We start from the raw sequence: 16,975 nt of genomic DNA, 5'->3' as shown, positions 1-16,975 counted from the left end.
CGGATCAGATTTTACCATTGCTTATCAACACAGTGGCACGGCACATTGCTTCCGTCATATCACCATAAGAGCTTCCTTGAAATTAGTGACCTGTAAATGTACTGGATCATTGTTGCTTGAGAATGTGTTGTTCTGCAGAGCACAAAACATTTGGGTCTAAAGTTAATTTTAGTTCAAGTCCAAGCTAATAAAAACAGAAACCTGTGATTTCAAAATTTAATTTTGAACATTTATGCTGTTACATTTAATAGGAAGTTGCAGTGTGACAAATGCATATCGAACAAGAAATATATAAGAATTTTTTAAAAAAGATAATGTTCGCAAAGCTATATAATTCCCAAAAATGTCTGCAGTAAATTTCTTTCTAGGCAGACTTGATTGAATAATGATGAAAAATGTTAGTTTGTTGCTAGACAATATTTGGGTTAAAGTTCTCAATAACTGCAGGTGGCATTTGAATGTTAAAAGCAATGTTCCTCAATGTAATGGCTTCGAATAGTGTCAATATTTTCCTGAACTTTAGAACTTGTTGCTTTCACCATTTTCCAGTGCTACTTCTGAAATTGCTTTAAATTAGAAATTAAAGATTTTTTGGCAATGATGTATCTTACTCTTAATTTGTGTTTGATATGTATTCATTCACTGTTAATTTACTTAGGCAGTTTAATTTTGTTTTAATCATTAATTTCGCTTCTACATAAAGTCATGGAGATGAGCAGCATGGAAACACCCTTTGGTCCAACTCGTTCATGCCGACCCAGATATCCTAAACTAATCTAGTCCCATTTGCCAGCATTTGGCCCATTTATTCTAAACCATTCCTATTCGTATACATCCCAGATGCCTTTTAAATATTGTAATTCCTCTGGCAGCTCATTTCACACATACCCCACCCTTTGCATGAAAAAGTTGCACCTTAGGTCCCTTTAAATCTTTTTCTCCCTCACCCTAAACCTATGCCCTTGAGTTCTGGACTCCTCTATCCAGGAAAAAGGCCTTGGCTATTCACCCTATCAATGCCCCTCGTGATTTTATAAACCTCTATAAGGTCACCCCTCAGCCTCCAACACTCCAGAGAAAATTGCACTAGACTATTTAGTCTCACCCTATAACTCAAATCCTCCAATCCTGGAAGCATACTTGTAGATTTTTTTCTGAACCCTTTCAAGTTTCACAACATCTTTCCAAATGTGGACTAACCAATGTCCTGTATAGCCTCATTGAAAGATAGTACTTTGACCAGGTATGGGAGAAATTGTGGAACTGATCATCTTCAGAAATAATGGGGAGGAGAAAAAAGAAAGTTGATTGGTGACATGGAACAAAAATATAAACTGCATGCCTTGTTATTTTGCCTTTTTTTCCTGATATTAATTAGAGCTTTTGTCTTGGCTTCAAGCACATTGAATTTATAATGGTGGTTTGGGCAGGTACTATGTTGATATTTGAAAAAAGAAGAATTCTGGGCAAGGGCCTTCTAAGATTGTAGCTTTCTATCTAACTCAATTGACTAATTTTCTTTGACAAAAAATGACAATAAACGAAAATAAAGATGAATGCTACTGTTTCAGGACCTTGTGAATTTCTGCTATTTATTTTATAACTTGCTGCGCCAGATTAAATCAGCAACTATTATTTGTACTATCTGTTGAAGACTTGTGTTCTTGAAGTACTGCATCACTTCCTTCAGTGCAGTTTGCGTTTTCAAAGAATATTGTAATTTCCATGCATTTGTCACTAATTTGCAGTTCACCATCGTCTCCCTATCACCTCATCATTTTGGGTTATTTTTATAGTTTTTTTTAACCCTTTTGCTTCTCCTGCCTCCTAATGCCTCCAACACAGCAGTTTGTTGGCTGAGTTGCTTTTTGTCATTTGAAACACTGCAGCGGATATCAGAATTCCTACCACGCAAAAATAAAATGCATCCATTTTAAACCGGAATCTCACTCCACTTACTGTGGGGCATAGGATTGCAGTATTTGTTACAGCTGGCTATGATTATTGAAGGCGGTGCATATCAATGTTAATACGTCTGAAGGAAATAATTTTAAAGTATTCTTTATACTGGGAAAACTGTGTATTTACAGACATGATGTTTATATGGCGAGTGATAAAGATTAATTTATGAATTGACCATAAATTTTGGCAAATGTTTGGCAATAGTCACTGATAAACACTATTTATGCATCCTGTATCATTTTGCTAGGTGAAATGAGATAAACTGGATATCATTTGTATCTGCCTGATAGTTTAATGTAGTCTCACATCTTTTCGGTATCTTTGTAATTTTCTATGCAGTCTGAAACTGATTTATTAAAGGGATCTATAGCATCATAATGTGTAGAAGAGCCCAAACTTTATACAAATCCTTTCATAGATCAATAATTTTTATAAATCAGTGGAATTCTAATCACTCAATTTCTCGTAACCTTAAGATTTTAAATATTTTATACCTATTTTTAACAGAGTAACTTGAAGGCCAGGCATCTGTGCTTCTGGTACAGTATATTAAAACCACAAATACAAAAGCTTTGTAAGTAGGACCTTGTACTAAGGTGGGTCAGGGGTTTGTCTTTGGTTAGTGAGTCCAGTTTTGCACCCTGTTTTGGTATAACTTGAGTTTTTTTGTTTTTGAGTGTTTGATGGTCAAAATAAATTCAGTTCCATTGATTTTTGAGGCCAAATGTCCATGCTAATTTTTCTGACTTATTTTCTTTTATCTTAAAAATAGAATTTAAAAATCCCCTGAAAAGTTCCAGGTTTCTTTAAAACAAAAACTTAAACATTGGATGGATTTATGTTTGTTTTTTTTGATCTGCAAACAATTGTTAAAAGCAGACTACATTGGGCAAATATCCAGACTTACAAGGCAGTCTTCACTTTGAACACAGGCAAATCAAAACTGAAGTAGATGGCATTCCATGTGGCTGTCTGCTTCTCTGAAGTCTTACAGAATTTTGCAGCATTTCCCAAAATAATATCTGGCTGTTTGCAGGTGGTTGCTGAAAGTATTGCTTAGCATCTGTAATGAAATGCATTTGATCTTTTGTTTATTTTTTCAGACTAACTTGTCTTTTTTTTTGCCATTTGACATTCTTGCAGGTGGGCTTTTCATTTGCCTGAGCTGTTGCCGGAGGAAGCAGTCTGGAAACCAGTACTGAGATGTTGTGATTTTAAATTGTCAGCTGCTAAAGAAACAATTGTGACGACTGAAGAAAGAAAACTTCTCATGCTATTTTGTATGTTTGAGGTTTCCTTTTGCTAAAGCTGAGTCCTCGTCTTTTGAATCAGTTCACTGCTGCTTGCAGCTGCAGACCTTGCTTTGGAAGCACATTTCTGCATGCTTGTGTTTGTGCCATTTATTTTTCACAATGACGATGGCAAGCTTGTTCTCCTTTACTAGCCCAGCTGTAAAACGGTTGTTGGGCTGGAAGCAAGGGGATGAAGAAGAAAAATGGGCAGAGAAAGCAGTTGATGCTCTAGTAAAAAAATTGAAGAAGAAAAAGGGGGCCATGGAGGATTTGGAAAAGGCATTGAGCAGTCCAGGTCAACCAAGCAGATGTGTTACCATCCCACGATCTCTAGATGGGCGACTTCAGGTATCTCATAGGAAAGGCCTGCCTCATGTCATTTATTGCCGTGTGTGGCGATGGCCAGATCTTCAAAGTCATCATGAGCTGAAGCCATTAGACATTTGCGAATTTCCGTTTGGATCGAAACAGAAGGAAGTTTGTATCAATCCTTATCATTATAAGCGAGTGGAAAGTCCTGGTATGTATTCAAAATGTACTATTATTTCTGATACATTTTAGTTAATTAAATTTGAATGTGTTGTTGGCTTGGAGGGAAAATAAAAATGTTATAGTGGAATCAAATGACTTTGCCTATTTGGAAATGTATATGTTGCTCTGATAGATTTTGTTTAAAAGTACTCAAATAAAAATGGAAACTCAGTGTTTAGCCAACATCTTGGAGTCATGGAAATGTCTGGAACAGGTACCAAGTATGATTCATTTGGAAAGACCCTTGGAAAAATAAATAGATATATGTAAGTGTTCAGATTTGTTTCTGTTTAGATAGTTAATTTTCCACGTTTTTGCTTTGGAAAATTAGTTTACACATTCAGGATATACTTTGCTGTGTGCAAACATCATGCATGCAGTGGTTAATTTGTACAGATGGCATATTGGTCATGTTGCTGGGATAGTAATTTAAATGGCCAGGTTGATAGTATGGCGGCATGGGTTCAAATTCCATCATGACACCTGTGAAATTTCAATTCAGTAAATAAATCTGGGGCAGAAAGTAGGTCTCTTGAGGTGGTGACAATGTGAACTGTCATTGATTGATGTAAAAACTCATCTGGCACACTAATCTCCTTCTGGGAGGGAAACCTACCATCCTTACCAGGTCTGGACTGTGCACAGTTACGTAGCCACAGAATTGTGGTTGGCCTTTTGAAGGGACCTAGCATGCCCTTCAGTTCAAGGGAAATTATGGATAGGCATCAAATGCTGCCTTGCCAGTGATACCTACATCCTGTAAAAGAATGTATTGTCATTAGGTATCACGTGTTGAGAGAATAATTCAATGTAGTATAAATGCATATTGTTTGACATTTTGCATACAAGTTTGGAAACTTTGGACTTTGCAGCCCTGAGATGTTGCTCTGGTTCATTCAGATCACTATGGTCTTATGCTTGCTTCTGGTCCTTGTGAAATTAGCTTTTTCAACAAAAGTACTCTTGTTATATGGGGAATAATCACAGATTGTGTGCTGCAGATATAAACTGTAGTTCTTTTCAAATGTAAAAAAGCTCATGTAGCTGAATATGAACTGAGGAGAGGATTGAGATTGCTGTGATACTTCCCAGTGTCTGAAAATTGGATGGGTTAGCCAGTTTTCATTCCATAGATAACAAATAGGTGTTGAAGGACAAAGCTGTATCTGTAGAGCTTTCTGAAGGTATGAGACTTTGCCATTAAAAATTAATTGGAAAACAGTTGTCAGGAAGTAGCTGTTTTGTTGGGTCACTGATTTTTTTTGTATATAGAGGAACCTCAGATATCTGAATGAGAGGGAGAAAATGAGGACAGCAGATGCTGGAGATCAGATCTGAAAATGTGTTGCTGGAAAGGCGCAGCAGGCCAGGCAGCAACGAAGGAGCAGGAGAATCGAAGTTTTGGGCATGAGCCTCTTCCTGAAGAAGAGCTCATGCCCGAGACGTCGATTCTCCTGCTCCTTGGATGCCTGGCCTGCTGCGCCTTTCCAGCAACACATTTTCATATCTGAATGAGATGGGCAGGCACTATTTAGTTCGGATAATTGATTATTCGGACCATCGATTTTAGCTTAAACAGGGGAAGCCATACTTATCGAATGCTGTGCTGTACCGGAGAATTTGTTTAAATCTATAATTTTAATGAGTCTGCCATTTAAATAAATTAATCCTTGCAGTCTGCAAATTACAGATTAAAATGAGAAGAACTAAGCCCTTATGATGAAATCCCAGCATTAAACAAGGTCCCATACGTCTTCTACGATTGCAAGACCATTTCCACTATCAGTTTCTAGGAACTCAGTCTTGCCTCACGTGTGCATTTACGTTCTCGGCCATTTTGAAAAAAATGAACAGCCTGGTAAAGTGCTGGGAATACTATAAAATACTTTTGCAAAGGGCTGTGTAACAACCCTTACCTAAAAAATATCCAGTTGCTGACGCTTGAGCTGCTTGTGTTTCTTTGTTCTTGCCAGCGTTTTCACATCATCTTCAGTACAGGTAAATTGAATACACTTACCTCTTTGATGTAACATTTTTGTGGGACCTTGAAATCTTCTTTGGATAATCAAGATTCGGATAATTGAGGTTCCTCTGTACTCTCTTTTGACACCATATGATGGTAATGGTGTTTTGCTCTGTGGATGGAAAATTGTCACTTTTACTAAATTTTAGGAAAGTAATGGAATTGTTTTGAAAAAAAAAGTTTTTCAGCAGATTGTTAAATGCTTGTTCCCGAATATGTAAATAGCCCATGTGGTAGAGTATCTAACCACAAAGGACGTGTTCATTTTCAGTCTGTAGTTTACATTAAAAGTTGATTATTTTGAAGCACTCATATTTAATCTAGGCTAAGTAAAAAAAAATGTATATTTTGATCTGAGTTTATATTCTTGCTGTCCAATGAACCTCCTCGCTCTTATGTATGTTTGTTTGAATGTCTTGGTGCAAATAGAGTTCAAGTTATGAAAAGTGCCTGACGTTGGTCACTAGGCACAGATAAGAATTAGATCAGTGGATCACTGAGTCACTGGCACCATGAAACTGTACTCCAGTATGAACTGCTGCCACCTGAAAGGAAGATGCACTTTGGCTGTCTAAGCAACTGTCAGCTAACCTGGCTGAGTTGCACATCTAAAGTGAACTATAATTGGTCTGAGTGGAAGAAGGTGAAGACTGCTGAAGCTGGAGATCAGAGTCGAGAGTGTGCTGCTGGAAAAGCACAGCAAGTCAGGCAGCATCCGAGGAGCAGGCGAATCAACATTTCGGGCATAAGCCTTTCAACAGGAGTGATTCATTCTTTTGAAATAACTAGCCTTTACCTAATACCCTAAGGTGGTGATTTTTGAGCACAATGTATTCTTCAGATTACAGGTATAGTTGCCATCCTATCTCTTGGCCCTAGGGGCCTTTTTTTTGCATCCTTTCTGTATGTTATTATTATGTCTTGTTCCAAAGATGGCCATCACTAGGTGTTCTTGGCAAGTACGAGGTCTTAACGCAAAAAGTGACTCATCGAGCAAGAAATTCCCAATGCCATCTTTTGATTAATATCACTACCCAATGATGCACTTAGTGATGGCCTCCTGAAACCTAAGGTAGATAAGCAGGAAACCGGAAGAGCACAGCAAGCCAGACAGCATCAGGAGGCTGAGAAGTCAACATTTCGGGTGTAGGTTTCAGGATGAAAGGTTAAGGTCATGTTTGAGTCATTTTTGGATGCAACCTTTATACCTTGTTTCTTTACCCTGAAATTTTCTTTTCCTCTTAGTTCCTCTCCAGTGCCAGAACACATACACTCCTATCCCCAAGTTTTGGAATCTTCACCAGATTCCATTAGAAATTGCTTTCTATTCCTGTTGACAAAAATGTTTTCATTTCAAGGCTCCTCGTCTGGATCTTCCAAATCCGATTAAATAAGAGGAATCTCTGATTACTGTCCTTTACTTTCCAGCACAGACCACATTATTTAGTCCAACTGATTTTATGTTGAAGTTTGTTCCATGCAGGCCCCCTCCTGTTTCTTTTAATTCACTCATGGGACATGGTGTTGCTTGCTGAACGAGCATCACAGTGGTGTGGACCTCAAATGGTTGAAATCCAATAAGAAAATATCACCAGTCTTGCTTGTGGAACTTGAGTTTGCAGATGGCAGTGTTATCTCTGCTTTGCTTTGCCAGAAGAGTACCTTCAAGCCTCACTTTCTTGAAGAAGCATACTGAAGAATTAGTCTCAGCCTCAACCTCAAGAAGACTCAAATTCTTTACCGACCATCCCATGCTACGTTCCAGTCCATCCCTCTATTAAGATAATTGGAGATATCCTCCCAAACCTGGAACACTACCTCTACCTGGGAAGCTCCACTTGTCTAAGAGTGACATCAGGATGGAGATTCAATATTGTATCCTGTCTGTGAGCAACCATGACCTTTCCGCTGATGCAAAGATCCTTTTGTACAAGGCAGTCATTCTTCAAGCTCAACTTCCCTCAAGAAATACAATATAGATGTCAATGCATGGGGGAACAGTTGTTCAGAATAAATCAACCTGGACACAAGCTGGTGAAGGGACACAGTTCATGCAGTGGCATGAGGAAGTACGGAAAAGGAGCTGGTGAAAGGAATGGCAACAATCCTAAGACCATGCAACAATCCCACCTCCCAGAAATACCTGCTAAATGTGCGGTCAGGGATTGGACTCATCAGCCACATAAGGGGCCACAGAACCCATGAGCAGTGACGAGTTTCCGCGGTGGGCACTTGTACTCAATTAGCGAGTGATTGCTGATGACAGAAGCAAAAATGTACTCACATTATAGTGTCTCTCACAACTAGACGAGAGAACAGGCATGGATATTGAAAGGTCTGGTCTAATGTTGAGAAAGCTGCAGAAGCTAAATTTTAGTTTTGTCCTCGTCAAATAAGATGTCATTTGTAACTTTGATGTGAGCCATTTGATACTGCTACAGGGATGGAAACCTGATTGGAGGATTCAAGCAGGGAATTCTAAAAGTGGGGGACAGGTTTGGGAGGTGTCCAAAGAAAAAATAGGTTTGGATTTGGAATATAGTTTGTAAGGACAGAGGAATAAAGAATACTTTCTGGATGAGATGGGCAACGCATGAAGAGAAGGACCTGTTAATTATGTTTGTCCTGGGTTCTGAAGAAGGGTCATTGAACCTGAAACATTAACTCTGCTTTTTATCCAGAAATGCTGCCAAACCTGCTGATTTTTTTTTTCCCCAGCAACTTTTTTGTTTTTGAAAATTTAGAACATTTTATCGAATTACATAAAACTCCAATTATTTGGATCAAGTTTTTTTGTCCACAGTTTGTATTTCTTTTCTGATTGTGATTCCCATTGTGAAAAGGAAGTTCATCATACTTTGAGTTTGCCAGCTCAGCAGTAGAACACTTTATAGTGCTTCGATTTCAATGCATCAAAATGCTGTACTATTTGAAGTACGTCAATCTCTTAAGTAGTTTTGTCGACAGTGAGTTAGAACATTTTTAATCTTATTCAGTTCTTGTGAGAACCAGTTCTTAAAATGCTTATTCACATTGCACCAAACACGGTACACTGGCTCAGTGGTTAGCATTGTTGCCTCTCAATGCCAGGGACCCGGATTCATTTCCACCTTTTGGGTAACGAGTTTGCGCATTCTCTCAGTGTCTGTGTGGGTTTCCTGCAGGTGCTCCGGTTTCCTCCCAAAGTCCAAAGATTGCAGGTTAGGTGGATTGGCCATGTTAAGTTGTTCGATAGTGTCCAGGGCTGTGCAGGCTAGGTGGATTAGCAAGCTTACAGGGATAGGCTGGGGGTGGGGTGGGGTGGGGGTCGTGTTGGGATGCTCTTCAAAGAGTCAGTGTGGACTTGATGGGCCAAATACCCTGCTTCTACACTGCAGGGGTTCTGTGATTACCTTGGAAGGATATAATATTTAGTGTGTCTGTGGATAAAAGATACTTACCATAGTCCCAGAGGATAACAAGGTTGCACACTCAGTCATAGAGATGTACAGCATGGAAACAGACTCTTGGATCCAACTCGTCTATGCCGACCAGATATCCCAACCTAATCTGGTTCCATTTGCCAGCATTTGGCCCATATCCCTCTAAACCCTTCCTATTCATATGCCCATCCAGATGCCTTTTAAATGTTGTAATTGTATTAGCCTCCATCACTTTCTCTGGCAGCTCATTCCATACACGCAACACCTGCGTGAAAAAGTTGCCCTTTAGGTCTATTTTATATCTTTCTCCTCTCACCCTAAACCTATGCCCTCTAGTTCTGGACTCCCCCACCCCACGGAAAAGACTGTCGAATTATCCTATCCATGCCTCTCGATTTAACAAAACTCAACAAGGTCACCCCTCAGCCTCTGACACTCCTGGGAAAACAGCCCCAGTTTATTCAGCCTTTCCCTATAGCTCAAATCCTCCAACTCTAGCAACATCCTTGTCAATCCTTTCTGAACCCTTTCAAGTTTCACAACATCCCTCCGATATGAAGGAGACCAGAATTGTACGCAGTATTCCAAAAGTGGCCTAACCAACATCCTGTATATCCACAACATGACCCCCCAAACTCCCATACTCAAAGCTCACACCACATAAGGGGACATAGCACCCATGACTAGTGATAAGAGTTTCCTAGGTGGACACAAGTGATTGCTGATGACAGGCAAAAATGGAATCACATGATAGTCTTTCACACAACTAGACGAGAGAGAACAGGCATGGATGTTAAAGGAAAGGAAAGCATACCAAACGCCACCTTTACTATCCTATCTACCTGCGACTACTTTCAAGGAGCTATGAACCTACACTTCAAGGTTTTTATTCAGAACACTCCCCAGGACCTTACCATTAAATGTATAAGTTGTGCTCTGTCTTGCTTTTCCAAAATCAAGTTCGTGAGATATGATTTCCCACGCACAAAACCATGTTGACTATCCCTAATCAGTCCTTGCCTTTCCAAATACATGTACATCCTGTCCCTCAAGATTCCCTCCAACAACTTGCCCACCACCGAGGTCAGACTCACCGGTCTATAATTCCCTGGCTTGTCCTTACCACATTTCTTAAATAATGGTACCATGTTAGCCAACCTCTAGTCTTCCAACACCTCACCTGTGACTATCGATGATACAAATATTTCAGCGAAGGGCCCAGCAATCACTTCCTTACCTTCCCACTGAATTCTAAGATATACCTGATCAGGATTTATCCACCTTTATGCATTTCAAGACATCCAGCACCACCACCTCTGGAATATGGACATTTTTCAAGATGTCACCAGGTATTTTCACACATTCTATGTCTTCACTGTCCTCCTCACAGTGAACATTGATGCAAAATAACTTGTTCAGTATCTTCCCTCATCTCTTGTGGTTCCACATAGAAGCTGCCTTGCTGATCTTTGAGGGGCCAAGAGGGAAACCTGATGAAGGGCTTTTGTCTAAAAGATCGATTTTCTTGCTCTTTGGATACTGCCTGACCTGCTGTGCTTTTCCAGAACCACTCCAGTCTTGATTCTAATCTCCAACATCTGCCGTACCCACTTCCACCTCGTTGATTTTTGAGGGGCTCTATTTGCTCCCACTGGGTTGGGATATGTGGTCGGCGTGGACGGTTTGGACCGAAGGGTCTGTTTCCATGCTGTACATCTCTATGACTCTATGTATTTGTAAAAACCCTTTGAATTCTCCTTAACTCTAATTGCCAAAGCTCTGTTATGTCCCCTTTTTGCCCTCCTGATTTCCCTCTTAAGTATACTCCTACTGCCTTTATACTCTAAGGATTCACTCGATCTCTCTTGACTAAAACCTGACATATGCCTCTTTTTCCTTAACCAAACCCTCAATTTCTCTAGTTATCCAGCATTCCCTACACCTACCATCCTTTCCTTTTACCCCAAAGTGCTTCTCATTTTCCAGCTGTCCCACTATCTGTGAACATCTGCCCCCCAGTCAGCTTTTGAAAGTTCTTGCCTAATACCGTCAAAATTAGCCTTCCTCCAATTCAGAACTTCAACTGATAGATCTGGTCTATCCATTTCCATCACTATTTTAAAACTAATAGAATTATGGTCACTGGCCCCAAAGTGCTCTCCCACTGACACCTCAGTCACCTGCCCTGTCTTATTTTCCAAGAGTAGGTCAAGTTTTGCACCTTCTGTAGTAGGTATATATACATACTGAATCTGAAAATTTTCTTGTACATTTTTAACAAATTCCTCTCCATCTAAACCTTAACTCTATGGCATTCCCAGTCTATGTTTGGAAAGTTATAATCCCCTACCATAACCACCCTGTTATTCTTACAAATAATTGCGATCTCCTTACAAATTTGTTTCTCAATTTCCTGCTGACTGTTATGGGGTCTGCAGTACAATCCCAATAAGGTGGTGATCATCCCTTTCTTCTTTCTCAGTTTTACCCAAATAACCTCCCTGGATGTATTTTCGGGAATATCTTCCCTGAGTACAGCGGTAATGCTTACCCTTATCAGAAACGCCGCTCCCCCTCCTCTCGCTTCCCTTTCTATCCTTCCTGTAGTAGTTGTATCTTGGAGCATTAAGCTGCCAGTACTGTCCATCCCTGATCCATGTTTCTGTAATTCGTATTATTTCCCAGTCCCACGTTTGTAACCATGCCCTGAGTTCATCTACCCTCCTTGTTTAGGCCTCTTGCGTTGAAATAAATACAGTTTAATTTCTCAATTCTGCCTTGATCTCTGCTTTGTTCCTGGCTGCCCTGACTGACTTGTTTCTTTTCTCAACGTCTTTCCTCAGTAACTCCGTTTCTTCTCCCTGACCCCCCACCCCCACCCCCCCCCACCCCCCCCCCCCCAAACCACTGCATTACTAGTTTAAATCCTCCCGAACAATTCTAGCAAATCTCCCTGCCCTTATATTATTGCCCTACCAATTCAGGTGCAGTCCAACTGTCAGCTACAAATCACTTCTACTCCCGAACAAATTCCAGTGACCCAAAAAATATGGAACCTTCTCCCATATACCCGCTCCTCAGCCATGCATTCATCTGCTTTATCCCCCTATTCCTACCCTCACTAGTTTATAGCACCGGGAGTAAACCATATACTACTATCCTTGAGGACCGACTTTTTAAATTCCAGCCTAACTTTCTATGTTCGCTCTTCAGAATCTCATCCTTTTCCCTTCCTATGTTGTTGGTACCAATGTGTACAATGACCTCCTACTGGTCCCTCTCCCCTTTGAGAGCATTCTGCACCCTTTCTGAGACACCCTTCATCCTGGCACCAGGGAGGCAACACACCCATTCTGATTTTACCCTGCTGGCTGCAGAAACATCTGTGAGTGCCTTTGACCAGAGGGTCTCCTAACAAATTGATTGCCTGGAACTCGATGTCCCTCTCTTTACGTTACAGCCTGTCTTGATACCAGAAACTTGGCTATTCATGCTACATACCTCACGAAGTCCATCACCCCCTACATTTTCCAGAACAGCATACTTGTTTGAAATGGGGTTAACCACAAAACTCCTGTACTATCTGCCTACCTTTCTTGGAGTTAACCCATCTACCTCATTGTATCTGTGGCTTTTCTCCTTTCCTCTAACTGCCATCCATCACACCCCCTAACTCTTGTAAATTCCACCTTCTGTCTCTCCAACCAATCCATTCACCTGACAGGATTCGCAGTCAACGACATTTAGTGCAAATATAATCCTCAGTAGCCCAGAAACACTCTTGAAACTGCCACATCTGACAAGAAGAGCACATCACTCTAGTAAAGGCCATTTTACTCCTTCCAATCGACAGACCCAGAAAATAGCATCATCTTTTTGCTGTACAAAACATTGCTCCAGGCTAACTTAATACTTATGGTTTATCTTTTCAAATTTTAATCAAGAGACAGATCACAATAAAACATATAATTAAGAAAGAACCTACTCTACTCACTATTGTAGATTTACAGTAAAGCTATACTTAGACTATTCACTTATCTGTTTCTGTGCTGTGACCTCTCCCAAACAGCTTCCTCCAAGATAGTTGTGAATTTTGTTGTTTAAGTTTTCCTAGACACACTCTGATGTCCAGCAATACATGAATTCAAACAGCAAAGGCAATAACTGCACAGATTCATTTCTGTGTCAGTTAGCAGTGTGGGTTTCTTCTCTCTCTCCCTTTCAGACCCATGTGCTCACTTGCTTTGTCTGTCTTTCTCCCTTTTACATTGGAGAGAGACAACAGATTGTGATTAACCTGAGGGTCATCACACTTCGGGTGAGGGGCGAGGTCAAGAAGATGGAACCTTCATGGTGATCATCCAAAATGGGAGTTGAACCCTTGTTATTGGTGTCACTTTGCATCACAAACCAGCCAACCAAACTGAATCCTTGCTTTTTCGAAAATAATTTAAAGTTTGGAGCGAGATGTTCCTATATCATGGAAGTACAAAATTTGTCCTAATACAGTTGAGGAAAAAAAAAGCTATAAACTGATGCAGTATTGATGCCCTTCTTAAAATTAAGAAAATATCCACAGCAATTTTAAATGCATGGGGTTAGTGGGTGCTCCCTAAAATGTGAGAATATTTAAACACTGGGTGACCATTGTGAGAATGATCACCCCAATCATAGAATTGACAGATTCAGTGAGGAGAAATTTCAAGAGCAAAACGGTCTGTGATTAGAGGAGCAGTGAGCTAAGTAAAAAAGGTAACTGAACTGCCAGGTGGAAGAGCACTGTCCACCAGGATCGTTGGAGGGGAGTGTGTAAAGAGGCAGAAAAGAGCAGTTGGGCAAGGGGGAGGGAGTTGAGCTGCACGTGAAGGTGTGGAAGAGGGCAGCTGCACAGTTGGGGAAAGGGAGATTCCAAGGAGGAAAAACAGTTCTGAACGGGAGCAAGGAGCAGGTGTTGGCCATTTTCGGGCCTACTTCGTGATTTAATAAGGTCGTGGTTAATCTGATTGTAACCTCAAATACACATTTCTGGCTGTCCTTGTAACCTTTCATCGCCTTGCTGAACAAGAATCTATCTGCCATGGCCTTAAAAGCACTTAAGGACTCTTGCACCAGTATTCACAAAGAGAGTTCTGTGGGACATCTGTGGGGAACAAAAATTGCCTCATCTGTTTTAAATTGATGATCCCTGACTTTTAAACAGTGATCCCTAGTTTTAGATCTCTGATGAAAGAAAACATTCTCTCCACATCGGCCTTCTCAAGATGACCCAGGATTTAATATATTTCAGTTCAGCCACCTCCCACTTTTCTAATCTCCAGCTGACGCAAGACTAGCCCATCCACCTTTGCTCATAAAACAATCTGCCCCTTCCATAAACTGGACTGGTAGACTCACTCCGAACTGCTTCCAATGCATTGACATCCTTCCTTCAGTAAGGGGACTAAATGGAGATAAAGAGACAGAGTTAATGCTTTAAGTCTCGTTTGATTTCAGAACTTGGAGGTCCCTGATTTTGTATTCTGTTCTCATGATAACTGATAACATTCTAGTAGCTATTACAATTACTTGCTGCACTTCATTAACCTTTTGAAATTCATGTGCTAGGGCACCCAGATCCCCTTTACATCTTGTAGCTTTGCAATCTGTCGGTGTTTAGATAATATACTTCATTTTTATTTTCTCTACCAAAGTGAACAATTTCACACTTTCCCATAATATAATCCCATCTGCCAGATCTTTGCACACTCAGTCGACCTATCCATATCCCTCTGGAGTACCGATATGTCCTCTTCATAACATACTTCTGGACAGTGTTTGTGTCATCATCAAATTTGGGACTCATAGGAGACCTTCATTCCAAGCCACTGATCTAAGTTCTAAACAGTCGAGGTGCCAGCACAGATCCCTTTGGCATCATTCTTGGCAACATGAAAATGACCCATTTACACTAATTCTGTACTTCCTGTTACCCAACTAATCTTCTGTCCATGACAGCATGCTACTACCTGCACCAAGAGCTTTTGTTTTCTACAAAATGTCTATGATGTGGCACTTTATCGTCGGCCTTCTGGAAATCTAAATACATTACATCTACTGGTTTCACTTTATCCACAGAATGTGCTACCTCCTTCAAGGACTTAAGTAGATTGGTCAAAATGATTATCCTTCACAAAACCATGTTTACCCTGCCTGATTTTGTACCTAACCATGTATACTGCTGTAACCTCTGTAGTTTCTTGCTTTCTGTTTTCCTCCCATTTCCGAATAACAAAGTTTAATTTGTATCCTCCACTGAAATGGGATCTTTGCTGTTTCAAGGAAGTATTTTTAAAAAAAATTAGAGCCAGTACATCAACTATCTCACTAGGTGCTTCTTTTATGACCCTATGTAGAAGTCCATTAGGACCCAGACATTTGTCAGTCTGCACTCCAACTAAATATCACATCTTTGCTAATTGTGATTTCCTGAGTTCCATGTCCACTTCATTTCCTGAATTGTTGCTGCTTCTGGGATGTTATGTTTATCCTTTACAAATTAACTGTGCAATTTATCTGCTACTTTCTCGCTCTTTCAATTACGAATTCTCCAGAATCCTCTTTTATAGCTCACTTTGTTACCTTACAATAGTTAGAAATTCTTACTTTTTTTTATGTTTCTTGCTAGCTCTTCTCTCACACTGTATTATCTCTCTCTGAATTTTTTGTTTTAATATACTCTGTCTCCCACCTGTGTTTGCTTTTTGTTTCAGCCTGTTATTATCTTTAGTCTTTCTAATTAACTACAGATAATGGAAGTGTCAGTTGGAATCCTTTTGTATTGAATTTATTCTGTGTTCTGAAATGTTCCCTTAAACATCTACAACTGATCACTGTTGACCTACCCAATTTGTTAATTTTGGCTAACTCTGCTTTAATTCCTTCGTAATTACTCTTACTGAAATTTAAAAAGAATTTCTGACCTATTTCCCCCTCCCTCAAACTGAATGTAAAATTCAATCGTATTGTGGTCTCTGCTATCTAGGAGTGCCTTCACTTATGAGATCAGTACTTAATTCTATGTTGTTGCAGAGTATCAGTTCTACTATAACCTGCAGTCTGGTGGGTTCCAGAATATACTGCTCTCAGAAGCTATCCTCAAACAATCTCTGAACTGCTTATCTGTGCTACCTTTGTCCATCGGACTTTTCCAGTTGATATGTAGATTAAAATTATCCAGAAAAGCTGAATGAATCTCAACCATGTTGGGCAGTTAGAAAAATTGAGGCTGTAGTCTTTTGTGCCCTCCTCCTTGCCTCACTGTCACTTGCACCTTTCTTTCCCTGAATTCTGACCATGTGATTGCCTCATGGTACAAAGCATTCAGGTAATTTTTCCCCTCCCTGATCATCATTAGGTGTGTTTGCTGGGGACCAAATTGTCATCCAGGAGCTTTGCCATGCATTACTTATCCTGCCATCCTTAATTTGTACTAATTAATTAGTGAATATGATAACAAAAGAGTACTTCGCTAAGGAGGAGTCTGAAAAACATGAAATCTCTGAGGTAATGAATTCCTTGCAAACGTATATTAGAGCAGTTTAGGGATGAACATATTCAGAGGAATAATCTATTAGATGCTGTTGTAGTTAATATTGTCCGTTAAGTTTAAATCTAAGATGCAGTAAAGGGTGGCAATTGCCTGAATAACATCTACTGGTTTTGTTGATATCGAATTGAAAGCTAGTTATCATCCCACTAGTCTGCAG

At 40.0% G+C, this 16,975-nt stretch overlaps 1 protein-coding gene across 1 annotated transcript in view; it reads left to right on the top strand.

Moving 5' to 3' along the window:
- smad5 (SMAD family member 5) overlaps positions 1-16,975 on the top strand; it is a 64,549-nt gene that overhangs the window by 27,756 nt on the left and 19,818 nt on the right. The window contains exon 2 of the mRNA XM_060837229.1: positions 3,106-3,774. Coding sequence (XP_060693212.1) covers positions 3,375-3,774 — 400 coding nt within the window. The 5' untranslated portion in view covers positions 3,106-3,374. The remainder of the gene's footprint in view (positions 1-3,105; positions 3,775-16,975) is intronic.

This window comes from Hemiscyllium ocellatum, chromosome 16, assembly GCF_020745735.1.
Source record: "Hemiscyllium ocellatum isolate sHemOce1 chromosome 16, sHemOce1.pat.X.cur, whole genome shotgun sequence".
Classification (NCBI taxonomy): Eukaryota; Metazoa; Chordata; class Chondrichthyes; order Orectolobiformes; family Hemiscylliidae; genus Hemiscyllium; species Hemiscyllium ocellatum.
This window is presented reverse-complemented; position numbering and strand designations above follow the sequence as displayed.